At 37.9% G+C, this 22,196-nt stretch overlaps 1 protein-coding gene across 2 annotated transcripts; it reads right to left on the bottom strand.

The window, feature by feature from the left end:
- Window positions 1-1,386: 1,386 nt before the first annotated feature.
- LOC139973574 (fibrinogen-like protein A) lies at window positions 1,387-19,704 on the bottom strand. Of its 2 annotated transcripts, XR_011795248.1 has the most exons (7): window positions 19,525-19,704; window positions 12,876-12,944; window positions 10,027-10,088; window positions 9,149-9,277; window positions 6,715-6,979; window positions 1,939-3,874; window positions 1,387-1,889 (listed from the first exon to the last, which is right to left on the bottom strand). XR_011795248.1 is itself a non-coding variant. In XM_071980360.1 (6 exons), exons 1-6 carry the CDS (start codon window positions 19,613-19,615, stop codon window positions 3,606-3,608), a joined length of 885 nt encoding a protein of 294 aa, XP_071836461.1. In that variant the 5' UTR covers window positions 19,616-19,704; the 3' UTR covers window positions 1,387-3,605. The 2 variants fall into 2 exon arrangements, 1 of the variants encoding a protein (XP_071836461.1); XM_071980360.1 differs by having other exon boundaries at window positions 1,387-3,874.
- Window positions 19,705-22,196: the final 2,492 nt, after the last annotated feature.

Here is a 22,196-nt window from a genome sequence, read left to right as displayed (position 1 = left end):
AACACTCGGGAAGTGCCGTTTCCGGCCATCTGGGGGTTTGAAAAACTCAAAATTTTCTTGTACGCTCCGCGCCAACCGATGGTGGCGCTCCGCTTAGATAGTCTCTACACATTAGTCCCCCCCCCAATAATTTTCCCGTTCCGCCGCGCCTGGAGGGGCACCCCCTCCCCTCCCCAGGACGTTGATCCGTATCCACCTAAGTGCCCCCCATCAAATGCTGGTGCCCCCCCTGTGCCCCCCAGACTGAAAAGTCTGGTGACGCCACTAGGCAGGGAATGGGGGAAGGGGGAATTTCTATTGTTGCATCAGGCTAGATCACGCCCGGCAGCACCACTGGTGGGACTGTGGCGAGGAGTGGGGGAGGGGAGGGGGAAGTTCTATTGCTGCACAAGAACTAGATCACGCCCTGCAGCACCACTGGTGTGCCTGAGGCAAGTGTGGGGGAGGGGGAATTTGTATTGCTGCATCAGGCTAGATCGCGCCCTGCAGCACCACTGGTGGGACTGTGGCAGGGGGGAGGGAAAGGGAATTTCTATTGCTGCACCAGGGCTAGATCGCGCCCTGCAGCACCACTGGTGGGACTGTGGCATGGAATCGGGAAAGGGGAGGGTGAAATTCTATTGCTGCATCAGGCTAGATCGTGCCCTGCGGTACCACTGGTGGGACTGTGGCAGGGGGGGTGGGGGAAGGGGAATTCCTATTGCTGCACCAGGGCTAGATCGCGACCTGCAGCACCACTGGTGGGACTGTGGCAGGGGGGGAAGGGGAATTTATATTGCTGCATCAGGCTAAATCGTGCCCTGCGGTACCACTGGTGGGACTGTGGCAGGGAGTGGGGGAATTCTATTGCTGCATCAGGACTAGATCACGCCCTGCAGCTCCACTGGTGAGCCTGTGGCAGGGAGTGAGGAAGGGGAGGGGAATTTCTATTGCTGCACCAGGGCTAGATTGCGCCCTGCAGCACCACTGGTGGGACTGTGACAGGGAGTGGGGGAAGGGGAGGGGAATATCTATTGCTGCCTCAGGCTAGATCGTGCCCCGCAGTACCACTGTTGGGACTCGGGGAAGGAGTGGAGGGGGATTGCACATCACCTATTTATTTCTGGCTATGGTTCTGGGCGAGTGGGCATACTAGAGAGTGGTAGTGAGAACCTCTTTTCTAAGGACAAGCAATTATCAGAGATTTTCCTGGCACCAGTTCATTGACTCAAGTCACTGTGTTATTTCTATATACCTGAAAGTTTAGTGACTTGAGCATTGCTTTTGACAACACTGGCGATATGACCGTTTTTGCCCAAGGGTCTAGGTCATGGGTCAGTCTGCCTTGATGATGGCTTCCTGAAAATGGACGGAACAAGTGGCCAAAGAAAATGGACATAAGTAGTATTGATAATAATCATGCTACATTTATTCAATGAATCTTGCACTAAGTAACACATAGATAAATACATAAATAGACAATGATAATTATAATATCTTAAATGAAACATGCTGCACAGTACAATCAACTTCTTTAAAGCCCGGGCTGTGTAGGGACAGCAGTATGATGGACTCTGTATAATATAGATACACAATGCTGCAAATATGACCTTTAAACCAACATGAAACAATATGGCAAATTCTCATTCTAAACAAACAAATATATTATCACTAGTCTTATATCCTTTACATAACCCAACTGATGTAATAATTTTAACAACTTCACATCATCATCAACTGTAATCATAAAATGTTTACCTCCCTTCTCAATAATCATCAACACACTGAGGTAATTACAAACTGGTTAGCTATCTTACATAATCACAATCATCATATACATGAAATCATAAACTACTTATCTATCTTACATAATGATACATTCCTAATCCATGTTATCATAAACTACTTACCTACCTTACATAACCATACATTTTTAATCCGTTATCATAAACTACTTACCTATCTTACATAATGATATTTTAAGTGATATTTCTGCTGCTGGAGACTTTAATATTGATCTTTGTAAACCAGCCGCTAACTATTTCCTTAGTAACCTCACTGCCTGTGGCTTTCACCCAACTATTAGCAAGCCCACTAGAGTCACTACTAACAGTTCTTCTCTTATTGATAATATACTTACAAACTTAAATAATACCAATGCTGGTGCTAAGGTGAATCATGTTGGTGTTTTCACAACTGATATCAGTGATCATTTTCCTATTTTTTTTACACTCTATTTTGAAGTCAAGTTCTATTCCTGGTTATGCTCCAATTTACTCTCGCAATTATTCGGAACATAATATCCGACATTTTGCCTCCTGTTTATCTAGCACTGATTGGAGTGAAGTTTTTCTGGCAAATGACACAAACACTGCATATAATACCTTCAATAATAGTTTTAGCCAGGCTTATTCAGACTGCTTCCCACTGCATAGAGTACGGCAAAGGCTAAAGAATAATCAACCTTGGATTACAAATGGACTCCTTGTCTCAATTAAACGTAAGAATAAACTGTACAAGACTTACTTAAAGTCACCAAATCAAGTTAACAAAGAGTTCTTCACCAAATATCGAAATAAGCTCAATCACAGTATGCGCATAGCAAAGAGAAAACATTATACATGCATATTCAACAGCTCTAAACATAAACACTATTTTAAACAATGGTAAAAGTTTTTCAATTACCCTAACATCTTCATTGATGATGATGATGATGATGATGATGATGATGATGATGATGATGATGATGATGATGATGATGATGATGATGATGATGATGATGATGATGATGATGATGATGATGATGATGATGATGATGATGATGATGATGATGATGATGATGATGATGATGATGATGATGATGATGATGATGATGATGATGATGATGATGATGATGATGATGGTGATAATGATGATGGTGATAATGATGATGATGATGATAAACAGTAATTCAAATGGAATACAGAGAGAGCCAAGATAATAAATTCTGTGTAAAACAGTTTTATGCAATCTATTAACGCTTTGATAAACTATACTTAAAGGCTAGGAAAATATTTCTGTGCACTTGATTCAGCAACACAGCCTTTAAAGATATAATTTTTTGTGAGAAATGCATGTTGAATTCCAACAGATTATTCCATCTATCCTATCCCATGCCATGATATGGGTAATAACTATTTTTAATGAGAAACGTATCTGAACTGACACCTGTTCACACAATAGTATATATATATATATAGTTAATATCATTGTTTCATAACTGAAAAAAATATAAGAATATGTGTGTCTGTACTTGTTTTCTTTTCTAAAGACAAAGAAATTACAAGTCCTCAGATGAAAAGAATCAACAGGTCCTCAGAAAAATTTCATTGTTAAGGGGTATTGTGAATGTGAGGGTATGTGAACTTGAAGAGTGGAAGAAACAACGGGGTCCTCAGTCTGAATGTAAAACACACCTGGGTGTGTTTGTGTCTGTTTAGAGTAGTTTTGAGGAGCTTGGGGGGGGGGATGAAATTTGGGTTATCTGTAACATTTCTGTTTGCTGATATGGATGATATATTAGCTGAACTCCAGTGTGTTTGTTAGTTTTGATCCTCTTATCAAGTACTTATTGGAAAGAACCGTATCTAGACGGGTCTTATCTTCATTTCTGTGTATTTGATGTTATATTGACCTCCAGGTAGTTCAAGCCACACTATGCTTGATCCATCATCATCTGCTGCCATGTAGTCACCATTGAGGTTAGATACTCCACAGCTGTAGTACCACCAGGCACCATGGCGACTATCAGCACAGTTAGTACGGCTTGATCTATCATTGTCCCTGTCAAAGGTACTGAAGGTACAGTTAAGATGATAACTCAAAGCAAGACCACCAGGGTGACCTCCATCTGTGTCTGTGTATTAAACAAGTAAAAATATTCCCTTAAACTACAATCCATCACAATTAAGGGACCTATCACAATATAGACACATTAAACAATTAGTAAATATGATTGGATATATTAAATTGAATCTGGGCAGTTCCGTAAACTCGGACGTACATTTCGGATAGTTTAGTGGTTCATATCTCAATGAGTATTTATATGAGATAACTTTTAATTTGGACATTGTGTGTCATATGCATTCCAATATTATGCTGTGGGGTTTTCATTTTTTACCTCCTTATATGCCGCACAAAATTGTTAAAAAAACCACCCTGTGACGGTCGTACTTAGAAAAAGTGATTTTTTTTTTCAGATCATAAATCTTATTGTAGATCGCTGGGATATGGAATGTTAAATAATTAAAAGCTTACATGTATCATGTTAATAAGACCTTAAACTAGAATAAGCAGTAAAATCAAATTTATATTTGATCACCTTCATGCGATATTTTCGCAAAGTTCTTGTGTGATGGACGTACATTTTTTTGTGACGGACGTACATTTGCAAATTGCACGTCCGTCACAACACAATTGAGTTCCAATAAAGCAAAGTTTAATTTGTATAATGTAACGTTACTCCCTCTGTTTCACAACTATTATTCTTGCAGCATGTTCTGTAACTACGGAGGACAATTTATCTCAATACTATACAGTACATATATATAGTAGTCAACATAAACCTGACACCTACAGAGACTATAAAAAAACATACTCTAGCCCTAAAATTTGGGGTAATATATAGTTGACAGAAGCTCCTTTTTACAACAAAAAACATTTGAACCACGAACCAAAAAAGTTTGGTGAATCCCTGCCAAGTAAACTCCATGTTAAGAAAGGTTTACATGATGAACTTAATAACAACCAAGTCAATGCTACATTCATTCAAATTGGCACCACCGAGTTGGCATGAACAATTCCAAAATATACCAAATATTAAATTCATATAATTTGATTCATCCACATTTTTACCACTTAGCTGAGCGGTACTACAAGATTTTGGCCCATGCTGACCTTAATGACCTTTGATCTTTTACAGCATTAGTAGGTTTTGTACTCACCAAGGGCAACTTACATACAATGTGTGAGACGCATTCAAGTTAACACCATGTGAGCCTGGGAACAAAGTCTTCAGTACTGATCACTGTTGACCTCAATGACTTTTTACCTCTTTACAATCAATAAAAGTTACTCATTTTGGGAAATCTACATTCCACTTCTAAGTCTGTAAGTGCAAAGTTTACACTACTAAGTTAAATGGGAGCTATTGACCTCAAATTACCTTTGACCTTATGCTTAATCTCTGTGACCGTCTACATCACATATCACTACACAGCATGATATTAATGCTTAATATCTGTGACAGTCTACACATATAACTACATGTGCAGCAGGACATGTATGCTTAATCTCTGTGACAGTCTACATCACATGTCACTACACAACAGGACATGTATGCTGAATCTCTGTGACAGTCTACATCACATGTCACTGCACAACAGGACATGTATGCTTAATCTCTGTAACAGTCTACATCACATATCACTACACAGCAGGACATGTATGCTTAATCTCTGTAACAGTCTACATCACATATCACTACACAGCAGGACATTGATGCTTAATCTCTGTGACAGTCTACATCACATATAACTACATGTGCAGCAGGACATGTATGCCTTAACTCTGTGACAGTCTGTATCACATATCACTACACAGCAGGACATTGATGCTTAATCTCTGTGACAGTCTACATCACATATCACTACACAGCAGGATATTTATGCTGAATCTCTGTGACAGTCTACATTGATATTTATGCCTTATCTCTGTGACAGCTAGTCTGCATTACATACAGTATCACCGTATATCAGGACATGTTTGCTTAATCTCTGTGACAGTCTACATCACATGTCACTACACAGCAGGATATTTATGCCTTATCTCTGTGACAGCTAGTCTGCATTACATACAGTATCACCGTATATCAGGACTTGTTTCCTTAATCTCTGTGACAGTCTACATCACATGCCACCACACAGCAGGACATGTATGCTTAATCTGTGACAGTCTACATCACATATCACTGTTATATTTGAGTCATATTATATCTTGAGCAGCTTATCATTGTTAGCAAGTTGTGCTTGTCTTTGTGTGATACCTTAGCATGTCACTGTACAAACATGGTTTCTATGTCTTTTCATTGCTGCACTAACTGTCATTTTGCTCGGTTCATGAACTGCATGTGATGTATTAGCATTTTCACTGTCAGTAGGCCTAATTAAGCTTGATTTATGTGATGTCTTAACAGATCACAAATGTGGGCCCAAATGAAAAAAAAATGGCCCCTCAAATTCGGGCCCAAAGAATGTGTCCCAAAATGCATTTGAGGTGAAAACAAAATTTGGGAATACCTGGCCCCAAATAAGGGCTAGGAATTTTAGATCGCCCCAAAATTTAGGCCTTCATGTACCAGCCAGCAATGAACTAACAATTCTAAACCAAATTTGGCTACAATCCAACTTAATGTTGTGGAGTTAATGCAATGTAAAGATTTTTAGGTTTGGCTCTATAACCTCATTAATATTCATAAGTTCAGCGTCAAACCCAATAGGGGACACCTCATTACAACACACCTTCTCATTACATACAAACACACACTCACACAAACTTGACTTCATAGGTTCCTTTGCTTCCAGCAAGGAACCAGAAAAATAAACGACATCCAAAGAAAAAAAAACAGAACATGACATTTAATAGTACAGTGAAGTTGTATACAACAAACACAGAGAGAAACCTATAATTTGGACAAACCTGCAGTTCCACTGTAAGTTCCCAGTCCAGACAGTCTGTAATTGTCACTTTCATCGTTGATCCGGAACAAGACAAACTTTGCGTAGTATGGAGCTCCATCTTTGTTCACCATATCGATCCGCAGTTGATAGTCACCTTGATTGGTGAGGTCATACAACTTATCATTTCCCAACCAAAACTCATGGTCCAGCTCACCAAAGCCTACTTTATAGCTCTGCCAGTTACGATAGAAGTCAACGGAACCATCAACACGACGTTGGAATACCTGTATAATGTAAAAACAAAAAGAATAATTTTAATAATAAATAAGAATAAATTTATTTCAATAACATTTTCACTGAGAAGTGGACTGTATTCCTTCTATTACATAAGCAAAGGCTGACCTCTGAATGAAAAGCAGTAATTGACAATGTTCCAAACTGAAGTCCTACATCCTCACCTGTAATTTACCCTTCTGTCAGTGGCATGGGATTCCCACATAGTGTCTACAGACTGGTTATTATCCGAAACAGTACTCGACAACCTTTGAGACCCACATGCCAGGATCATCCATGAGGACTGAGCCAGCACCCACCATACCCCAATCCCCCTCAGAATGGATGCTCAGAAATCAACGTGTAGTTTGACCCCCCCCCCCCCCCCCTCCAGAATAGATGCTCAGAAAGCTAGTTTGGTCTATGGACTTGATGTTTAGTAAAAGACACAAAACTTAAGATAAATCTTCTAATGTCTACAAAAAACCAGCAAACCCACCAAAACTGATTTTGTGACCCATAAGTCTTAATTTCATCATCTACTTTTCAGTCAATACTCGGTAGGTTTGGTCAAGGTGAGACCCCACCTTAAAACCAGGATGCAAAAATGCATTGACGTTTTCCATGAGGTAGTTAGCTGTATGTTTATGGAATCTAGTACATGAAGCCTTTCTTAGGATATCATGCTAACAATTAGGCCTCAGATTCCACACATTGTTGTATTTTTCACTGACATGAAAAGACCACTATATTAGACTAAGTAAATCAGAATGTGTGACGTTGTACAAGAACTGACTTAAATTGAACTCTGACGTTTCCCAATTCATAGATACTGTAATCAACACTGTAATAACCTAAAGTGGACTGGAACTATAGGTTCAAAATTAGTAAAGAAAATTAAGATTCAAAGGAAGATGCAAAGACCAATGGGAAGAATATCAATGTACTGCTACCATCTGCATGGTTTCATTAGAGTAACCATAAGTTTATTGAGTTGGCACTTGTTTCTAGTTCCAGAGGATGCTAAAAGGTTTATTTGTTTCTCACAAATTCACTGCCATTGCAAATGTATAGGTAGGAACAGAACCCATCACCCTTGCGTCACAAACTAGTTCCATACCAATCTACCAAAGTGATTCTGCTGACCAGTGTGATTGCGTAATATTAAAGGAACTGTCAATGAGAATGTGTGTATAACTATTGTACAGAGCACACCTCTGGTGCTTCGAATCTGACAATGTGCACAGAATTACTAAATTTTGAGGCAAACGTAGACGTATTCATGAAACATAGGATATCATACTAATTACAGTGTATCCTCCTCTGTCAGTCATATTTTACATATATACAATATATCGTCTATACTCTAGGATGTCGGTGACCATATTTGCCTGACTGGGGGAGGGGTCTAAGGGGAGGGAAGTGCCTAAGGTGCTTAGATGTAAAATGGTGATAGTTAGGAGCACTTTTTAAATCAATTTTATTTTCAAAAATGTAGCTTTTTCTTAGATGAAATTTACTTACTTTACGAAAGTGTGCTAGGCTAGATCGATCTAGCATATTCCACTTTACACTGACCCACCTGAAATACTGGTTAGTTCCATTCTGTGACTGCACACTTGACTAAATTTGGTTTTTACAATTATTTTACTAATAATGTGGGATATTTTCGAAATTCCTGAACACTTTGACGAATCGGGGACATTTTCGGGGACACTTGTTCATCGGGGACAGCACACTGTATTCGGGGACTGCTGTCCCCGAAAATCAGGGAAATCTGGTCACCTTATACTAGACTTACCGTCCATCCTCCTCCGTCAGTCATATTATACAGACACGATATATCGTATATACTATAGGATGTCATCATAGACTTACCGTCCATCCTCCTCCGTCAGTCATATTATACAATATATCGTCTATACTATAGGATGTCATACTAGACTTACCGTCCATCCTCCTCCGTCAGTCATATTATACATATACAATATATCGTCTATACTATAGGATGTCATACTAGACTTACCGTCCATCCTCCTCCATCAGTCATATTATACATGTACAATTAATCGTCTATACTATAGGATGTCATACTAGACTTACCGTCCATCCTCCTCCATCAGTCATATTATACATATACAATATATCGTCTATACTATAGGATGTCATACTAGACTTACCGTCCAACCTCCGCCATCAGTCATATTACAGAAGACATCAAATGAATCCCCATTCCAGTTAGTTGGTTTGATTGTGTAGATGCCATCGGTTGTATCACCAGCATTGAAGACATCCAAGCAGTCTTTCATCTAATAATAACATAACAAGTTACTTAATAGCAAGCAAGCAATCCATGAAGTGACATATCTTAACTTATTATGGATAATATATGACCTTTGACAGCAGTACACGATCATTCAGCTTTTTCTTTATACTTTTATTGGAGTATTAAAATAGCTAACAAAGACCTACAGAACAATATGCTGAATGAGGAAGAAACATTAACGTCACATGGAAAGGTGGTTCCTCATCTTATATACACTCCAATGGACAGACATTTTGTTTGGTGGTAATTCATACATCTAGCTGGAAGCATTGATACTTTGTGTCGAATTCATTGCAAATCTCTGACGGTTCTAAGCTATTACAAACAGAATGTTCTAATTGGCTCTACTGATAGTGTTGATGTTTCCAAGATTCATGGAATGTACTTTAAATGCCAATCACAACATCAAACCTTCTCTCCTACAAAGAGTGACATCGTAACCAAATAGTTTCAAGGGTATCTTTACTATTGGATGACAAAGGGGAAAAAATATACCAATTTCAGTTTTTTCTTCTTTTCATTTACAGTATTCCAAGCTTATTTCTTTGCTGTTTCTGTGAGATCTCTCGTCTACACTGGAAGTGATAATTAACACCCAATATACAGTATTGTACAGCCAGGCAATATCATAATTGCTCATACCATCATCAAAATTTGAATCTTAAATCTTACTCCTCAAACACAATATTCTCTTACTTCAAAATTGTATGTAATTAAGTATATAATTCTCACCACGATAGAAGGATCATCACCAGTAGTGGTTTCCATTGGGGTGGTCTGCACTGATTCGCTGGCTATCGTTAAAACAAGAAAACCCAAAACAAATATCTCGTTTTGCTGACTCTTTACATCAGGTACGATAATTTAGTGATATACAATCATGCTGTACTATCTAAGTGTACTCAAATTCGAAGTACTTCAGACAGATCCTTTTAGAGATCAATTCCGATAAAATCATACGTCTCATGGCTTGTCTACCGTGCCAGCGTATTGACAAATTCTACCAAGAATTCCAAGTATTATGGTATAATACGGTAAACTAGGGATGGTTAGGGCATAACTGTTCTCTGATAGGATAGCTTTGATTAAGCTCTCGCTGATTTTTCTATTCTTCAGCTTCAGATTTTCATGGATGGTTTGACCGTTCTCAGAAATATAGAGACTAACTGCTCGAAACAAGGAAAAAGTTCCCTTACTTACGGCATGTGTTGAAGTTTACCGTATAATTCCCCTGAACAGGTGCAATAACCCACAAAGTGTCTGAAGATACAAAACTGATGTTTACTCGATCACATGGCAATTTTTGCTGTTTCCGTTAAGGCTTTGTAGATTATAATTGGGATTGAAATAGTGGTTACAGTTTGACTAACGAGGACAGCGACTACAGTGTATATCACAGTACGCGACTTAAGGGAACACAGGGAGTCACCGTACACCAACTAAACAAGAGGGCAATCTACTGTCTTTGCGTGAAGTCAGGGTGGTATGGTGATCACAGTGAACCAATGCATATATCTCTGTATCTATAATATTATAGGTCTAACAATACAGGCTAACCATATAGTTTTCACAGATCTCTACTCTATCAAATTATGGTAACTTTACCCATTTTAAAGTCATGTCTGTTTCAATCCCAATAACTGAACATGTACACAGACTTAACATTTCTCTGACTGGCAGTGAGCATTTTGTGTCAGTTCACGACTCAAGCTGCGCAGTTTTAATAATTGTTGTAACTATTCAAGGGGAAATAGTTTGTCATGTGACATATTTAAAGGAGCACAGTTTGTTAACATAAAACAGTTGTTGTCTGTGCTCATTAGTCATTCAGTGTGCAGGGGTGCGTTGTAAGAGTACTGTATGGGTCGTCACAACTACTGAAAATTAGGTTACGACAGTAGAGTCGGGCAGGGGAGGGGGGTTCAGTCAGGGCAAGTGGGGCCAGCTTTAAAGTTTTACAGCAATAAACAGTCTTCCTTCAGTTTCCAATGCTCTGATTTTGCTCTCTCTACTGTACATCCTTGAGATGTAATGTCGGAAATTTGTTGTTTGGCAATGTTATTAACACATTTCAGATCCAAAAAGTGTAACAAAAATCAATAAAAGACAATGTGGCAATGGTCTCAAAGAAAGAGGCTCAGGTGAACTTGTAAGCATGAATCCTACCTTCTTCCCTTGCATAGAAGACTTCCCGTCACATTGTAAAAAGTGATGAAACAAATAAATATACAAATACAAATACCTAATATCTACATGACGTGACGACACCATAACCAACTTGTTCCAAAAGTTGCCTTTCCTTTTGCTCATAACCATGTCTGAAATCACAAAATTGACCAACAACAGATATGCATACAGTGCCACACAAAATGGCTACCATCACACTGCATACTTCTAATAGATCTTGATATTTTACCAATTTAGTAAAAAAAAATAGTAGTTAGTGATGAAGAACAATGTGATTGTATATAAAACAGAATATATTTTATTTTTATTATCTTATAGTGTCATTATAATAAAATAAATTGTTTCATAAAATGAGTCTAACCCTGCAAATAGAATGAATTCAACAAAACAATATCTTATTAGATGTTTGTGATGCTTGTGATATTTGACATAATGTTATGGAAACTTAATAAAATAAATATCACATTTTGTTGTTGTTGGCTGTTTCTTATATCACTGGTTAAAAATTAGAAGTTCATAATGGGCACACCATACAGTATTTGACATTGCTTTTCCATAAAGACGACATCAAATCGATTAAATATCCCTCGAACCGCCTCAAATAAAAAGTCCTTTCACAATCTTACCGGTATTAATGTCAATGACTATACAGTCTCTATCAAAGTCCTGCATGCAACATCAAATGTAAACGCATAAAGCACTATATGTTGTTAGCTTACGTGATAGCTAGCTGGCATTGGATGTAACATTGGTACAGATAATGTGAACAAAATATGATACTAATATCATTTAACTTGACCGCAAAAACTGGCTGAAGGTCCCGAGAAATTTGAAAAGATCAGTGTAATGCGCAAGGAGAGGGGGGGGGGGCAGCAACGGGAATGCCCAATCACTTTCAGATGTTATGTCGTCTGAGGATGGTCTAAGGAGTTAAACCCCTCTCCTTTATAGTGTTATAGTTCGCAAATTTTGAAATTTTTCAAACGCTTCAATTGTAACATACTTACATACTATATATGTGTATGTAAATTAAATTAACACATTTGTGTATTATTCTATCTTTCAGTGGGGGATGGGTGGGACTGGGGGGGGGCTTATTTCCCTTGATTTTATTAGGGGAGGGATATAATTTTATGTGTTACGCCACTGATGAGGTCACCATGCCCTCACCTCAGTCGAGGATTATGACATTTTTGTTCGAGAAAGAATAAGACGACGCCTCCGGGCTGAGGGGACGGCCTTCAATAAAACGTCAAGCTCTTCCTAAATCGGTAAGGGAATCCCCCCCCCCCCCCATCAACTTCCAAATCCTGCGCACGTCACTCTAGTGGATTTTTCCTAAACTGTAACGGTTAGTGTATAGATTTAGTTTACTGCTTCGTTGTTGAACTTACCTTCTTTTGTAACATGGTCATTTGGTTTCGGTGCTGCCCCTGGGCATGGACCAGGATTGTAACGAGCAGCTGTTGAACAAGAATCACATGAAACATTACAGGAATAGTTACGATAAATTTATCAACAAGTTTTATTTTATTTTAAAAGCGGGAAATTGTTCTAATTCTTTTCTAAAGTGTGTATAATTCATGTAATCGTTTTAAATTATTGAATCAAAGTAAAGAAAACTTCAAATAAAAATGAATTTCTTGTATGCTATGACAATGGAGAACTAAAGCAAATAATGTTAATTGTTAAATGACGTTTTCAGTCCGAGAAATAACCAGGTAGTGGACCACCATATTGCTGCAATAGACAGACCAGTAAGCATACAGGGGGGTAGGAATTGAGCTTCCAAAAAGTGAGGGGAGGAACACCATCAGAGGGGCACTTTCTCATTCCATAACCACCATTCGTTATGCTATAAACCGATACACATGCCGGCCAATGGCCATATAACTTAAATATATATGATGTGTTAGTATGCTATCAATACTGTTATGGTGCACATGACTCTATCAACCTACATCTGTACTTCTCTCCATCCATAATTTAGAACTTTCCCAAAAAAAAATCCTTCTGTGTTCATTCGTTGAATAAAAATCTTTAACAACCTCGGTTAAATCCAAGTCATTGGTCTTAGATTTGGGGTACATTCAATAACATCAGACTGTTGTATCTCTTTTGTGACATTGTGCTTCTCAGATAATTCTTTAGAAGACGCTGTGTGGAGAACAATCTTTCAGCTGAAGCGGTACTTAACTCCTTGATTCCTCATTGTGATCATATAATTGTCCCCCTTGGGAAAAATATTTACACATTGTAATTACTTAAAATCTGTTCATTTTGTCAATAGGGACCCACGTATTGACAGATAGGTATTGAAATGAGGTTTTAATTTTTATATATTTTTTTTTTTATAATTGAGCTAATTAGATATGTAAATATGCAAATGAGGTTATGATGCCAACAATGTACTTTTTTTGCCCATTTGAAATTATTTTGATGAAATCTGCTGGACTTTTGATAGTTTGATGAGTTCAAGACATGTTATTTCATGAGTAAAATATAATTTGATGTTTGAATGTGAGGAATATGACTGATTTTCCCCCTTTCTCCAAAGTACTGTATTATGTAATACAATGTTAGCCACGCGTAACGGTAAGTCATATAGGCTATACCAATTGCGCTACGACAGTACATGTATACACAATACATAGTAGCATGGTGGGCTCATAATTGACGCACTTAAGGATTGGATTGACGATGTCTGTCAACATAAAATCCAAATCACTCAACTGCATGCATTTTTCATATGTGTAGTTCCTCACAAATGTAATGATCTCAAAATATTTATTGTTCTGTGCCTTCGCAACGTACAATTGAGAAGAATTTGACCACAAAATGTCTGCTGTGTCAAGTTCTTTCATACCCCTAAATTGACATATTCGTCGATAAGCTAACTGTAGTGTAGGCCTAAGTATACATCCATTAACTTTGAATGCTGTTTGCTATGATCTGAACCTCTAAGCTCAGGTCCCAGAGAGTAGTTGTATCATATTGAAGTAATTTTGGTTATTTTTTGGGAGTAAGATTTCCAAATGTCCAAAAAACGTGTAAAACTGGGTGGAGGGTGTTAAAAGCTTAATAAATACCACAATTTGGTCAGCAAATAGCTGAAATGGATTCAAACTGATGAAATTTGTAATTATGCTTGACTGCAAAAAGTTTAGGTGGCCTGCTGTATCGTTGCTAGTAATAATTGAAGGTGCGTCATTTACGGGGGTGCGTCAATTATGAAGCCTTTACTATACATACAGTGTGCAACTGTGCGGCTTACCATATCAGAATTTCATCGTCAGAATCTTCTTCTCCAACGGCTGGATGGTCAAATTGCCCATAAAAGAAGGTCTAACACCTCTTAGAAGTATTTAGCCATGATAATATGTGCTAAATAGTTACCGTTTCAATTACGTGAGTGATTGCATTGACCCTAACTACACGAAGCATATCAACTGTGGTTGACCGAAATTCTATACCGTAGAAATGCTCGAGTTGAATTGCTAGGGATTACTCACAAAGTGGAGGTGCTATTGCTAAATTGTTTCTATGTAGAATTGAAGTTCAGTGTGGCGCTTCTGGAGAGCTAAAAATCTTTTCTGTAGGGTGAGGCATTCGGGAGAAATATTTTCGGAAAGTTGACCGTTTTTTGGCCTTAACATAGACCGAAAAACGTTATTTTTTGACATATTTTCCCCAAATATAGAGCCATCTCTCTACATATGCCTGTGAGGCTCCTGAATTAATTCCTTGTATGTCTTAGCTAGTTGTATGAGATAAGGTCAGTTGACTTGAAAGTTTTCACTGTTCTCACGATTTTTTGAAAAAAAGGTCAAAACGACCGTTTTTTTGAATGTAAACAAATCTTTGAAGACCCAAAAAAAAAAGGTCCATGTGACCCCCTCGGAAAAAGGTTGTTTATTGATGCAGGCTGTCTTATGTGCAAAATAAAGCTATGGGAAGCTCTCTCTAGTGTATTCCTATCTCGAGTAATGATTTTCTAAAAGCATGTGTTCACATACGGGCAATCGGGAATCAGCCAACAAATATAAATGAATGAGTTTTGCAAGTTCTGAAAGTAAGGGTTGGACATTTGGGTGTTTCTGCTATAGCAGAAATGATTGTGCTCATTGATGTAATTCTTTTCACATCAGGAAATTGCTGAAGAATAGTACCCCTAAACAACCTAAGCTGTACATCAAACTGCGGAAAATCAATGTCACTGGTGTTTGTTTTCACAAGCTGATCTGATATCTTAAAAGCTATGCCATTTGCTGCATTTAGAATTATAATTTCCTCCATATGGGTTAGTATTGTATATGACCCTGCAGTAATTCCAGTGAATCTCCTTTGTAGTACAGCAAGGCATGCATCAATAGCCTCAAAACTCTAGACACAGAAGTAGGATTTGGCATCATAAGTATATAATAATATCCTAGTAGAATGAGCTGCAACATTGATTTTTTTTATTTATTGAGATTGTTTATTGTTAACCGTGCTACAAAAAGATATGGGATGCCGTTTTAGAATAGCATGTACAGACTAAATATAAATATTTAATATAAAATATTAAAATTAACAAAGGCTTAAGATATTCCAAAATACAGTTCTTCATCAAAGGGGCACATTTTATTTGCCCAGTTGCCCATTTTTATTTGCCCATTATTAGGACCCATTTGCTTTTTGGAAAAATGTGGGGGTAGTGCCCCCAGTGCCCCCCTCCTACCCCTCTGTAAACAGATCTTATGTGTACATTTACTTCTTTTATATATATATTGAGAAGCTTCAAAACTTTACTTATCTTGTCATACAGGAATAATTAGAGGAATATCTTCCACTGGCTGAAGTTTTCTGCTTAATACAAATTCTTGACATTTTCTTGACATTTAGGGAAAACCCATACCCTCATAGGATTTATTAACTGACGATATGAATATTTACAAAATTAAGTTTAACTTTCTGAATACATCTGGCAACAACAAAGTGAATGATATGATCATGTCAATCCAACGGAAAATGTTTTTTTGCTTTTCTGGATAATTTTTAACTTACGTATATCTACAGAGAAAAGTATTATTTCTACTAAAAAAAAAAACAGTTGCATTTCGTTGAAATTCTAAAATGGCAGAGAACCTTGACAGCTAAGCGAACATTCCAACTATATCAAAGATAAATGAGCAAGAAGATTATAATAGAAAAATCAAGGTTTTGATAAACATTTGCAGTAATGACATCACAGACTACCCACTGTGATCCATCCCAGGGAAGAATGAGGGGTTTGACCAGTCGAAATTAGTCCCATTCAATCGACCATATCATGAGTTAGGGACAAGATTTTGAGATGGGATCCTTGACTGACAATGTGCTCTAACTCTGCCCTTGAACAACTTGCTATTGCATTTCGTATGACTGTGGTGATTTAAATTATATACGAATTTCGAATGAAGCGATATTTACCTTTGATGAAGTATTATTTATGATAAATAATTCATAGTTTCCCTGTTAATTTAAAGGGATATTCCGTTGGCAGAAGAAGATAACCTTGTATTAAGAAGGAATATGATGCAAACTGACAAAAAACGGAAATTTGACGTTTTGGCGAGATGTATCTCGACAAAGATACATTTTCAGATTTTGAACGATTTGGTATCATCTCCATACATCCCGAAAAAAACGTCAATTGTCAACTTCCTTTTGTATTGGTGAGTTGTTGCATATCTCCTCAATATGTCCCTTCTACGCTTCCGTACATTTATTACCACGCGTTCTACTCCAATAACAATAAGAAATATTATATGACGCCAAGCTGAAGTTGGCAAGGTGCCAGGAATAAGCAAAGACAATCGTAGCTTATAACTTTGAAATTAAAGTGCAAGCACAATAACACTATACAAATCATATGTATGTAAATAGATCACAGAAATAAAATTTAAATGTCAAGAACATAGGGAATGAATAAAAAAAACATGTCCCACCAAATACATGCCATGTTTGTTCTTATATGAAATTACTTCCTCTCTATATCAGTTGTTCACTTGCTCTTGTAATGTAGTTCTAGGCAGTTCAACAAAATACCTGCTTGCTTTAATAATTGAGTTCTCTCTTTTTTGTATCTTTACCAACGTATACCCATGTACGCTGTATATGTTCCATACTGTAGGATATTACACTGGCGACCAGGATTTTCCAAAAAAAAATGACTCTTTTTCATAACTTGTTCGAACATTTGTTATAACACCTTTCAGTGGGAAACTTGAAGATTTTTTTCTTAACCAATGAGCAAGTTATGAAAAGAGATTGACATATTTCTGCTCCTATGAAGGTAGTCTGGCGGTCCACCTCAATAAAAGAAAATAACTTATTGAACATCAAATGTTGAATTCCGAAGCATATTTAGATTATAATTTAGGTCTATATAAGTATAGAATAAACGCGTTGGCCCCGAATGATTAATTAATACAATAAAATGTTCCTTCTTTTTTGAACTCTAACTTTGATAGCTTAACAATTCTTTACATTGTGAGTTTGTATCGAAGTCATCAGACAGCCACTTCGTTTATTTTGTGGTGTCATTTTCAAGCATTTAGACGTAATTAGTCATACTATTTTGCTGCATTTATATAGTGCTATAGGCATGTAGCTGTTTTGTTATTTCATTCTTTATTTCTGTTCTATACTTTTCTTCTGTACAGAGGCATTCACCAGGAGGGGACTTTTTTCATTATTTGGGGGGTTTTCTGAAGGAGGCACCTAACCCTCCACCTACTGATACATGAGAGTCTGCTTCAATAACACCACGTATGGCAGCACCCCTCGATCCTTTATAAAATACTTCATTCTCATATATGACCCTCCCGTGAAGATTTAGGTCGCCCTTTAAATCTACCTATTTAGACCTACATTATAATCTAATTAGGCCTATGCCTCAGAATACACCATTTGGTATTTAAGAGATATTGGTCTTTTGTCTGTGGAAGGACCCCAGACCCGCATTCATATAGGATTCGACTTCAGTGACCCTAAAGTATATAGTCCGCCTCCCTGTTTAAAATCCTTCATAAGACTCCAGCCTATTGAACAAAAGTTCAGCCAACATTATTAATTTAATCAGTCGGGGAAATACCTTTTAGATATATCATGGAGGTACCTCCATTGATATATATGTATCTACATAGACATAAATCCCGAGTCTAATTGCAAATACACCTCGTTATGCACCATTTGAAGCTTATATAAGGCTTATTTTGGTTTGGGGGTGGGGTCTGGGGAAGAAAATAACCCCAGGCTCCATCAAAGGAGCTATGCTATCTCCCATCTTCATTGTGGCTCTTATATGCCTCCTAGGAGGATGAAAAAGTCATGAAATAAACAGTTTCCAGAATCTTTATTGGTTATAGGCCTAGCCTAATAGAATTGTAACACAAATAATATTGCCTATACCAGGGGCTGCCAATTATTCTGGGAGGCAACCGTCCAAAGTTTAATTAAAGTCGGGGGAACAAATAACAAATACAAAGTTGTTGCTATTTGTTTGACAACTGCCCCTAGCCTATATATGTGTGTAGGAATTATGTTTGTTCGCAATTCGTTTGGGGGACTCTTAGATGAGCAATATCGAGTGAAACGAGTAAATGTGTTGACCCAAGCCTTGGCCTATAGCTACCTTAAGTCGGATTGAACAACATAAATGTGTGTTTTTGGAGGGGGCGGGAGGGGGGGGGGGACTGGCAACGCTGGCTTATAGTCCTGCAGTCCAATTGTGCTGGAAGTATAGCATATAACATTTCACCTTAGCTCTTATACGAAGATAACTGGTATGACCTTGGGATCGTTGAAGGGAACTCCGTCATGTGGGAGATCTGGAGGTCCATCCCCAGAAGAAGAAAAGATATAAATGTGACGTTATGCATTTCTGAGGTAATCACTTGTAGGCTATAAATTAGGTATACAATTATGTCGACATGGTTGTTCCCAGAACACTATTTCTGTTGTTGGGCACTTAATGTATATCATTGTTAAAAAGGTACATTTTGGTAAAATTAAGCCTACCTTGAGACCTTCCTCCAAGAAGCAGAATGACAGCAATCAGAAGATGAATAAATAAAGGTGATCGACACTGCTTTAATCCTCCTTTCTCCATTTTGAACAAATCCAGAGGCGGAAAGGGAAAAACAATCTAAGTTTATCAAATGTGTCTTTTTCTGTGGTAAGTAGGTACGTATCATGTATGTCTTGCCGTCCTGTGATACTAATGAAGAATTACTGACCGTTTGCCAGTATTTATTACCATCTTCATAAAGCGTCCAATAAAGTCACCCATATAATGACTTTTAATTGGTCATGATGGTGGATGACGTATGTAATGTTTCATGCATATTCAAGTTCAACATTGTGAATATGGAGCTGGTTGTACACAATTCCGTGTTCACATCATATCAATTAGTTGATCACGATGTAAGTCTGGAAGCTGATGAGCGGTCGATTGTTTTACAGACGATACCCCAGACAATTTGAATATGCAATGAAAATTGCTTAGTCTCAATTGGCTGTTAATGCCTTCAATGCGCAGATATATTGATCACAGCTAGTTAGATTTGAAGCATTAATTCTCTTCTTTGTAAAACAAGTCTTGTGAAAATGATTGGTTGTTGCTGCTCTTCGAGGTTTCTACTCCCCCCCCCCCACACACACCCCAACCCCTTCCTACCATCCCTCGATTGAACTTTCTTCCTACGCCTCGGATACCACGATTCTCTTGAAAAGTGACCAAATACTAAAAAAAAATACTAAATGGCGTTTTTAGCAAAACACATGTGTATCCGCATATATAGTTCGTAAAGGGAGACTTCTGGTAACCAATGAGCATGGCAGTAATGCCATTTATATATCACAACAATATTAGTGTATCATTAAAACTTGAATTTGCACGTGATATCTGTCAGACCCCGATCAGCCCTTTATTGTTCTACGGCTAACAGTAGGGGCGCAACAACTGTTTGTACTGGGGAGAGGGGGGCGGTAAGATGAAAAACTTCACATTAAGAGGATTCCAAAATTCTTCCGACTGATTTAGGTAGGGGCATAGAGAGGGTACAGTACTGTACTCTTGTTTAGCCAGTAGGTATGATTACCTCAAAAAACCTGAGCATGAGTCAATTACCCTTGAAGGGAACATTTCGTTTTCCAAGGCGACAGCGAAATCTTTTTTTAACGTCATCGTCACGAAGTTATAATAAATTATTACCTTGAGATGGATATGAGGTTGTGTGGATTTGACAAACGGACCAATTGACTACACTATATAAGGGTTAACTACTGTAACTGACAATACGATCCAATCGGTAAGATGATTGGTTCGATATCAATTTGAATATTCATATGGCATCGGAAATGATAAATTTGATGACATTGACGGAGATATTAAGATGAGTGTAAGAAATGGAGAGCTAAAAATTTGCACACACACAATAATTCGTGTACACTAGCAAAAGTTTGTTGAAATTGTAGAAATGATAGCACCATTTTGTATCTAAGCCCCCTTCCTAAACACATTTCTGAAAGAGAAGTTATTGCCATAGGCGTAGGAGGCGAGGGGAAGCCCCCCCCCCCCCCCCCCCCCAGCAAAAAGATATTCCTGTGAAAATTCGGGCAATATTCTGATATTTGTTTCGGGCACTGCCAAAAATATATGCGATATCTTGTTTGATGAGAGTTAGTAAGTCCGTATAAAAACTCAGCCTAAGGTAGTAATAGACTATAACGTTCTAAACGTTTATAACTAACGTTTATAACTAAACGTCTATAACGTTCTAAACGTGCCCGACTTATCTGGCATTGATGTTGTGGAGTTATGGGCATAGGGGGTGGCATGCCCGCATAGCCGACCCCCCCCCCCCCCACACACACACCTTTGACGCCAACTAGTGAAAATATTATACAGAAATATATTGGGAGACTAACCTGGAAAGTGAAAATCTTGTATACATAAGTTTCCTTCCAATGGTAGCACCAGTATGCATCTAAGTTTAGCACCTTTTAATTTAGTAACACATTCTCAAAAGGTGAGGGGGGTTTCACCAGTACGCCCTTCAAGTTTGCTTACATTTTTCGGGCAAATCGTTACATCACCCAAACCAATTGGGCTCCTATACGCCCATGGTTATTGGTCTCCCTTCCTTAGATCTGACCCCAAAACGGACTTCGGCGAAATTTTGTGCTCGCCAACACCCCCCCCCCCTCCTTTTTTTTTGTGTGTGCAAAGAATATATATATTTTGCAAAGAGAAGGTCCATTCATTATTGTATATTAAAAAGCAATGATTTATTTTCTTTTATGACGGTGGCATTGACGGCACATGTAGACGAGATGTATAGAAGCACTATGTTAGTATACCTCGACAGCGTGTCAACATATGCGATATTTGCCGAGTGAGGAACAAGTGACATCTTGACGAAAATTTCCATTTCCTCGAGTTGCTTCTTGCACGTTACCTGTGTACATGTACAAAGTCATTGATATAGTTTATGCAAAACATCATTAACATGATATCTTGGAATCACATTTAACATTTATGAGTTGTTGCGTTAGATAAACTAAACTTGACAAAACAAGATTTTGGATGACAATTCTACTAACATGACATTTTGATGAAAATTATCAAATGGTTCGAGATATCGCGTAACCCATACCATGGGAGTTGTTACCTGATTATACCTATACAC

This window comes from Apostichopus japonicus, chromosome 9 (genome assembly GCF_037975245.1).
Source record: "Apostichopus japonicus isolate 1M-3 chromosome 9, ASM3797524v1, whole genome shotgun sequence".
Classification (NCBI taxonomy): Eukaryota; Metazoa; Echinodermata; class Holothuroidea; order Aspidochirotida; family Stichopodidae; genus Apostichopus; species Apostichopus japonicus.
The sequence above is the reverse complement of the archived record's forward strand: the minus strand, read 5'-3'. Positions and strand labels throughout refer to the sequence as shown.